The sequence below is a fragment of the Oncorhynchus kisutch genome, linkage group LG7 (assembly GCF_002021735.2).
Source record: "Oncorhynchus kisutch isolate 150728-3 linkage group LG7, Okis_V2, whole genome shotgun sequence".
Taxonomy (NCBI): Eukaryota; Metazoa; Chordata; class Actinopteri; order Salmoniformes; family Salmonidae; genus Oncorhynchus; species Oncorhynchus kisutch.
Genome location: NC_034180.2, coordinates 35,526,542 through 35,535,262, shown reverse-complemented (window position 1 = coordinate 35,535,262; position 8,721 = coordinate 35,526,542). Strand labels below are relative to the sequence as shown.

General features: G+C 42.0%; 1 protein-coding gene across 2 annotated transcripts; it reads left to right on the top strand.

The window, feature by feature from the left end:
* Nucleotides 1-319: 319 nt before the first annotated feature.
* LOC109894541 (zinc finger and BTB domain-containing protein 18.2-like) lies at nt 320-7,465 on the top strand. 2 transcript variants are annotated; one of them, XM_031829015.1, is made up of 2 exons: nt 320-525; nt 1,910-7,465. In XM_031829015.1, exon 2 carries the CDS (start codon nt 1,924-1,926, stop codon nt 3,505-3,507), a length of 1,584 nt encoding a protein of 527 aa, XP_031684875.1. In that variant the 5' UTR covers nt 320-525; nt 1,910-1,923; the 3' UTR covers nt 3,508-7,465. The 2 variants fall into 2 exon arrangements, with proteins under 2 accessions (XP_031684875.1, XP_031684876.1); XM_031829016.1 differs by lacking the exon at nt 320-525 and adding an exon at nt 1,114-1,471.
* The last annotated feature ends 1,256 nt before the right edge of the window (nt 7,466-8,721 follow it).

Below are 8,721 nucleotides of genomic sequence, written 5' to 3'. Positions count from 1 at the left end.
CAGCCTGGTCTCACCCAATATAAATTGTAGCAAAAAGATAAAAATACATATCTGTTGGAATATCAAAAAGATCTTCTGTTCTGCATCCTCAGACAAAAAATACTGTATATAGAATGGGAGAATAATTGTATTTTCCATATACATTAAAGAGAATAAAGAAAATTATCAAAACATTTGATACACATTATGCACTGTGCGAACAGACATCGTTCAAAGCATCAATCAATTCCCAGGTGGACATATTCCAGAAAAAGGAGATAGATTAAGGTAGGTCAAATTATGTTCTCAAAGAAGACTGCTACTTGCTGCCACTGTGTGAGTTCATGCAGTAGTACAGAACTTATTGTGGCCGGTGTTATCGCGAGACTGGTCCATTAACAACCTGCTTGACACACAGCACTGAGTGCAGCTTGCCTGCCAGGGTCGAACTGAGCTCAATAAACGACAGGAAAGGCGAACATCTGTCCGTACATCATGAAAGGACGTAAGAACATTTAAGAAAACACGGGGACAAGGAAAATATTTGTAAGTATTGCGTTTTGACAATGAAAATGTTGAAACCGAAAGTTATAATATCCAGCGCTACCTCCGTGCATTGCAGCTGGCTTGGTCAGCGACAGTTGCTGAGCTCCTTTGCTGTGTAAAGGCTTCTAGCCATGAATTACGACCATGTAGCGTTATCTTCCTGCGTTCTTGCCTCTGCTTGTAGTTTTCCTTTCGTTAAAACAGGGCAAACTAGTTCGCGAAAAGCAAAGATTTGTATCTTCGGTTTATTATTGGTTAGGCCTAATTAAAAGTTCATAGGGACATTTGTTTGTTGTCTGTAGTCTGGTCCATTGTTATTTTAATAACTTTAAATGTTTTTACACCAATAGAACGAAAGTATGTGTCATTAAAGTTGTGGCTGACTAGTGCGCAAAAGGAACAACGATGCGTTGTAAAGTTATCCATATTTCGACTGTTGTCAAGTGTCCTTTAATCCTAAAATAAAATACATTTTCTTATTAAGTGTATAATATTTTAGTGTTGGGACTGATGCAACATCTGAAACAAGTTTGTGTGTCTATTGTACGTAACTCGACTCAGAGTAACATATGGCTTAAAGGGGAGCACAGCTGGAGGTAGCGTTTCCATTGCGGTGATGTCAGAGCAGCTGACTCTACAGCTTGCAGTGTAATTAGCTAACAGAGCACCAGTTTACTCACTCCCCTGGCGTCTTTCTTAACCTTGCCCGATGGGCGAGTGCTGGTATCCACAAGCCTGAGTTTTTGCCTGTCTCTGTTTGCATGCTTGGTAAATGAACGGTTCCTGATCATTGTTCAGTATACACGAACAACGGCTGAGTAGCGATCGTTTTTGTCTGTGTAGAAGCGTGCGTGCGACTGGACCCGGTCCGTCCGTTTCGCATTTCCATGTGAAGCTCAATAACTAGTGCGACTAATCAGACTGCTGTTGGTAACTTGAGAGAAAGGTAGGAGAGTTCAAAAGGACAACACTGAAAAACACACACACACACCTCAATCTGCAGGCTAATCGAGAATAAAATAACAATATTTATTTTGATTTAAGTAGCCCTATTGATGCGTAAAGAAGTCGATATGATAAGGACCCCTTTATCATATTGTAATAGGGATGGCGCTTCTATTTAACATTCAATGGAAATGTAGTCTTAAACATTTTAAACAACTATGTCTCGCATGTCTCTCATTTTAATTGCTAATGTTTGCATTGATAGACTACTTTGTGGCATTTTCTGCAAGTTGTATTATTTTCCTGTACATTTCGTTTGGGGTTGGTTTACTTTTGTTTGTAGTTTCCTTGAACACCAGATGTTGCTGACACTCTGCGGTGCCCTCTATATGGCAGTATTTCGTTGATTTAATATCCTGTTTTTCCTGTTTTTCATCAGGTTATGACGGAAGAATGGAGTTCCCAGACCATAGCCGTCAGTTGCTGCAGTGCCTGAGTCAGCAGCGTCACCAAGGTTTTCTCTGTGACTGCACTGTTCTCGTAGGGGATGCGCGATTCAAAGCACACAGAGCCGTGCTGGCCTCATGCAGCATGTACTTCCATCTCTTCTACAGGGACCAGCCAGACAAAAGGGACGTTGTGCATCTGAACAGTGACATTGTGACAGCCCCGGCTTTCAGTCTGCTCCTTGAGTTTATGTATGAGGGGAAGCTGGAATTCAACACTCTGCCAGTGGAGGATGTCCTGGCTGCGGCCAGTTACCTTCACATGTATGATATAGTGAAAGTGTGCAAAAGTAAGCTGAAAGATAAGGAACTGTGCTACCTGGATGAGAAGGTTAGCGAGGTGATAGCACTGAGCTGTCTGGAAAAGGAGAGCTCCTCAGACAGCGAGCTGCAGAGCAAGCAGCCAGGGCCAGGCCGGCGACAGACACAGCAGCTGCCCCAGAGAGCCCCCCCGGCAGAGGAGTTTGACATGGACAACAGCGAAGTCAGGCTGGCTGTCACAGATTGTGATAGGTCTGCACAGAGCAGGCAGAAGGCAAACGGTCACCCTGGCAGGTCCCCGGACCTTGTAGGTGTCAATTATGTGTCAGCAGAGGCCGAGCCCTGCGTCCAAACAGCTGGAAAAACAAAAGCTGATGTCAGTAGTTGCACAGTATTGCTGTCCCAGAGGTCCCGGGCTTCAGTTGACATGGACTGTGCTCTGGATTTGTCTTTCAAGCCACTGTCTAGCAGAGATCCCATACACCCCACCTACATCTCGGGACAGCTGGCCCTCGACAGCCAGCAGCAGGGCACTGAGCCACTTGTTAAAGATGAACACGACTTGCTGTCAGAGCAGGAGGACAGTGAGGCGATGAGCCCGGAGAGCCAGCGCTTTGGGAATAGTGCCAGGAGCTCAGTGGTGACAGGGTTCGCTGCCCTCTTCCCAGGCAACAACGGCTCCACATCGGCCCTGCTCTCCCAGGAGGAAGACCTGATGGAGGAGGGGGTGGGCAGTGGAGGAAGGGGGGGCACGAGGGGCAGAGAGGGCGATGAGAGGAGGGGGAGGCTGTTGGGGGACAGTGAGGAGGAGGACGACCTGGCCTCTTCGGACATCTCCACCTCCAGTGGGGTCCTGCTGCCCCCGGGGCAACAGGTGTGTGTGTGTCCACTCTGCAGCAAGGTGTTCCCCAGTCCCCATGTGCTCCAACTGCACCTCAGCTCGCATTTCCGCGAGAAGGACGGGGCACGCTCCAAGCTCTCCCCCGACGGTTCTGTTCCCACCTGCTCACAGTGTGGCAAGACCTTCTCCTGCATGTACACCTTGAAGCGGCACGAGCGCACACACTCTGGCGAGAAACCATACACCTGTGGCCAGTGCGGCAAGAGCTTCCAGTACTCTCATAACTTGAGCCGGCATGCCGTGGTTCACACACGTGAGAAGCCTCACGCCTGCAAGTGGTGTGAGCGGCGCTTCACCCAATCTGGGGACCTGTACCGCCACATCCGCAAGTTCCACTGTGGCCTTGTCAAGACCCTCGCCATTGGATAAACCCCTCTCACCAGTGCCATGAAATAAGACAGAGTAACGTCTTATCACTCCCTGAGTACTACTACTACTGCATATACCTCCACAGTAAAGTACTAGTTATACATATTCACAAATTGTTAAAGACATATCCTTTTGGAATTCTAATCCATGTGGCATTTCTTAAGTTAAAGTGTAGCAACTTTATAATGCACAAAACTGGACTTCACTGGAAGGATGTTGGACTTTATAATTTTGTTTTACAATAATAAGATGGGGTGCTTTTCCACTCAAGCTGGATATATGTTGAAGGTGGAGAAATCAGTTGCACTTATTTCTGTCTTGGTAGTGCAAAACTGCTGAACTTGATGAAGTGTATTCTGCTAATAGAAACACATTTCTACTCATATCTGCAAGTGAATTATAGCGCACACTCCTTAATGGATTAACATTTGTGAAAGAGGAAACTAAAACTGCCCAAGAGTAGCAATCTATTTTATATCCAACCTTATTTATTAGTCAACCTGCTTAACAGGAAGAAATATCACAAGGCAGTGAAAAAATACTTGAAGTTGGACTACTGGATAATATTTTTGGGGTAGCTAGTATTGTCATTTTCTTTATGGTAGGAATGAAGCAGACAACATGATGTTTCTTTATGATAGAGGACGAAAATAAATACAGGAGTTGCAAGGGTTTTTCATATAGTAAGATGGAGCATGTCCTGAAGGAATTACTTTTTTGCTGCACTGGCCTTTCAATGTTCAATGTTCAGGCTGCTGTATGAACATTTAGAAGTGAATTGTTTTGTCACCTTTATGCTCTAGCATATACAGGTTGGGTGGTATTTACTAAAGATTGCAGCTAATGCCTGTAACACTGGTGCCTACTGAAATGATTGACACTCCTGTTCTCATACAAGCATAGGACCTGTTGCCTTCAATACAACTAATCTGTGGGCCTTCAAAAATGTGATCAGCACTTTCCCTTTACAGTGCCTTAATACCAGGAAGTAACTTGGTCACTCAGTGATAGCCCTTGGCACTTGTATGCCAATTGATTCATGAGTGTACATACAATAATGTAATACATGTGGTATAAAATCAAGCTCTTTATTAATTAACAATTGTTGACTTCTATTTAGTAAGTTCAATTTCTGGGTTATTTGTCTGTATTACAGCACTGTAAAAGAAAGGGTAACCACATTTGCATATTCCTTTGCTGTCCATATAATAATGCTGGAGACATGCCCTGATAGACAGGGCAGAGAGTGGGAGAGATGGTCAAAGTATACTCTGGGGTTGCCTCAGTGCTTCTCTGAGGAGATGGTGTCCTGTGGATGTCTTGTTGCCACACTGTCCGTTCATCAGAACACGTAGCTCAAAATACTAAATCTACTGAGTTCATTTTGCCCCTTGTGGTTGCTCTTATAAAGTACCCTATCTATTTTTCTGTTCATGTTGAAGTACTACTGACGTCTGATTTAATGTTTGAGTGAATCCTTTGGTGGAACTTTGCTTGACAGAATCTTTGGACAGAATGTGGATTTAATGGGCCTGTTGTGTGTTGGAAAGATTTCATTGTAGTTGGGTTCATTTTGATGCTATACATATGATTCCTACAAGGTGAGTAGCACTAAAAGTCCAAGATATTGGTTTCATTTGTCCTGAGAAGACTTGATCTGAAGGATTTATTCAATTTCTGGGTTCAGGGTTTACTTTAGGTGTGACCTGCAAAGATGAGCTGATTTCTCTAAGCTTAGAGACTTTTGTTGCCTTGTCATCTTGGTACTATGGAATTGATATTGGGGTCGTTTATTCATTTCTGCAAATCCTGTTACTGTAAAGAAATGGTCTGTTAATGTATCTTACACAGAAATCTTAAATTGCGTATTCTCACCGAAGCACTTGTTTTGAGCATGCATATAGTTTCAACACTGATATTGTCTAGGCTGCTATTTCTTACTATTTGTATATTTAATGTAAATATATATTATATTTATCAGTATGTATGCTGTTTCTCTGTATTAGAAGAACACAGTAGAGTTGATTATCAAGGTGTTTTACTAAGGCTTCAATATCTTAGGTAAGAGTTTCATGTCTTCCCTCCCACCGTGATTTGGGTTTCCTTTTCCTGTCTCACTCCAGTGAACTTGGCTTCCTTTTCAGATGTAATGTCTCACAGGCCATGTCTTCACTCCAGAACAAAACAGGGAGTAATACTGCTATGACTGCTGTTCCGGCAGAGGAAGCAGTTGTTCACAAGAACAAACACACCGATATGGTGTAGAATATCTATAGAAGTCATACAATACAAGCATTGTTCTCCTGTCCCAGGTAGTTCTCAAGGGATCATTGGGCATGTCTGCCCTCACTGTGGGGGGAAAAAAGGCACCATGAGTCTCTCTTTGCACTTTTTGTATTGAATGGAGCCGTTGGAATGCGAGAAATGTATTAGGCAAAGGGAGACCTGGAAGACGGTAAACAGGTGCATTGTCTGGAGGCATCGAAGAACAGCCCTCGATTCCCAGCATGCATTAGATAAGTGCTTCATTGTTCTTTTATGTGGAGAGGATACTACAGTGACTCCATAGCGTCTTTAGCAACACAATCACTATAATTGTAAGCGTATTTCTCTTTTCAAGTGTTGGTGTTGCCTGATTTTCAAGAACCTTTTTGAGATGAGGTATCGTAACACTGATTCATCTGAACTTTAGTATGTAGGTAGTATTTATTAACATCCAATTATGTACCCATCCTCCCCCTGGAATGAGTTTCCCAATATTTCATGAAGCTGTGTGTTTCTTTTTTTTAGATGTCATATTGTGTTCAATTTGTGGTATTTCAATCAAAACACAGGAATGTAGTTTGTTGCATATTTTCTCACTCTTTTGAAAGGAACATTTCTTATGTGATGCAGTTGAAACATTGATGTATTGTTTTCTCTAATGTACACATGTAGTTGTACAGGCTTAGAAAACTAACAGTAAATTCTTGTTTTGATGGTTTCTCAGTCATTATTTATATCTCCAGGATTGTTACAGAATGTGCCTTGTAGAAACACAGACAAGTGTTGCACCTGGAGTTGCCCCTTTCATACACTGTACATTTGCCACAGAATGCTGTGATGATATTCAGGCTATACAAATGTATTTTCTTTTTTTCTTTCACCTTATCAAAATGTCAACTAAGCCTGTTTTCTGCTGCTTTTAGAGACGAGTTTCAGGGTTGGAGTTTTGCTACTGTTAAATGAATTACTCTTTTGTAAAGATTTTTAATCTGGAATTAAATTTAATGTTAAGCAAACTGAATGCAAGTATTTTTGTTTGGCTCTAAGCCAAGTCCATGTTTGGGATTTAACCTAATTGTTTTCCATAGATGTCATGTTTAATGTGAAACACAGAGAGATATTTATCACGAATGAAAACTCATGCTACTGCTCCTGATCAGTGGGGTTCTGTTTTCCTAATTCATGCTGTAGGATTTAAGTCTAAAACTGAGTATTGGGTTACATTAATACTGGAATTTGTGTCTTTGGCAGGTTAAGACTGTGAAATTGTGTACAATCATGAGAAATTTATTGAATTGTTTCTTGTGCAACATTTGACTCATTTATTTGATTTGTAAAATGAAAGATACGGATAAATGTCAATGGTAATATTAGAATTTGTAGAAGTGCCATTAGAATTTAATATACATTTTTAATAAGAAAGTTATATTTTATAGTAATCAATTGCTTCTGTGTTAGTGGTTTAAAGATTAGGGGTCAGTCTTATTCAGAATTGACATTGTGTAGAACTTGAGGCAATTTATTTTGATCTGTAATTGTATGTGCTTTTTTGTGTTTTGTTTGCGCTTTCAGAGAGTGTGTGTGCGTGCTGTGTGTGTGCGTGCTGTGTGTGTGCGTGCTGTGGAGATGTGACAATCTTGAGTTAGGTCTTTTATTAAGATTATGCATAGATTAAACAGGATACTTTTCTGTGCCTCGTGTGGATGTCTTTCTTGTGCGTTTCCTGATATTACCATGTTAACATGTTTAGGGGCACTGCTCTTCCCACTTTGGGATTTAGTTGTCCAATCCTATGTTTTGTGTTCTACTGACCAAGACACACCAAATTATCTGACACTAAACTAAGACATGATTTGTGGCAATAAATCCATATAATAATTGACATGGGAAATTGAAATATGCATTCAAACTGGTGAAAGAGGATTTTCCACTGTCGACCTTTAGATATTGTCAAGGAGAGTCTTCATTGTTGCCTTTGCACAAACAACACCCGATAAGTGTGTGTTGGTAGTGAGAGGACTGTATACAGACAACACAATGTGGTAATACTGTGGGTCTTCTCTATCCCACTCAACCCATAACCTGCAGGGGATCTTTAGCGGGGGCATGTCATTCTTCCAGAACTTTCAAATGTGTCATATTAATCACCTTTTAATTTTCTTTAATGAAAGTAAACTGCATAAGTGAGCAAACAAACACAAAAATGCATGTCTAATTGGGTATTTCCATGTCAATTCACTGGTAATTTTCTTTGCGGAGGGGTGTTAATTATTCCCCCACTGCAAAGCTACTCTGCTATGCATTCGGGGATGGGTTGGGAGTTCCCACTACTCTCCCCAGCACATCAATTCTGTGGCGCATAGACAAGGCAGCAGCATCCACCCACCCCCAACCCTGAATTACAGCCCCATCCTTGGCCTCATCCAGCCACTGGGTAGTAGCTCAGGCACTCTGTCTGCTCCCACTTCCGAGCACTAACTTTATGCACAAACAGACAACACTGCCGCCCGCGCTAGCCAGCCAACCACAGCACAAAGAAAACAATGTCCTCCCAAGATCATTCAAAAACACCAAACGCCCTCCACTACCTCCCAGTAAATAAGGGACCTCACACTGTAAACATTTCTTCAGTTCTCAGGGTATTCACATCACTATCAGCATGTTATATCTGCACTTGGCCATCACATGGATTTCTACATGAACCAAACCTGAGTATGGAAAGTATGGTCCATGTGATAAGGATTAACTGCTAGATGTCAGGGCTGTGATGTGGGCTCTGAGTTAAATCATGGAATATTGAAAACATTCCTTTCCAAGGCTTTTAAGCCTGGTACATTTAGATGGTTTTGGACCTCTACAATACTCTCTGTATTTATTTATTCCCCAGTTTAGAGGCAGACTTGGAGGAAGTTGTTGAGATGAAAGTTGTAAGTGTCCACCACCTCACAA

What these genes read in the sequence shown, in the direction of transcription:
- LOC109894541 (XM_031829015.1), top strand. Translation starts at nt 1,924, where the DNA reads ATGGAGTTCCCAGACCATAGCCGTCAGTTGCTGCAGTGCCTGAGTCAG.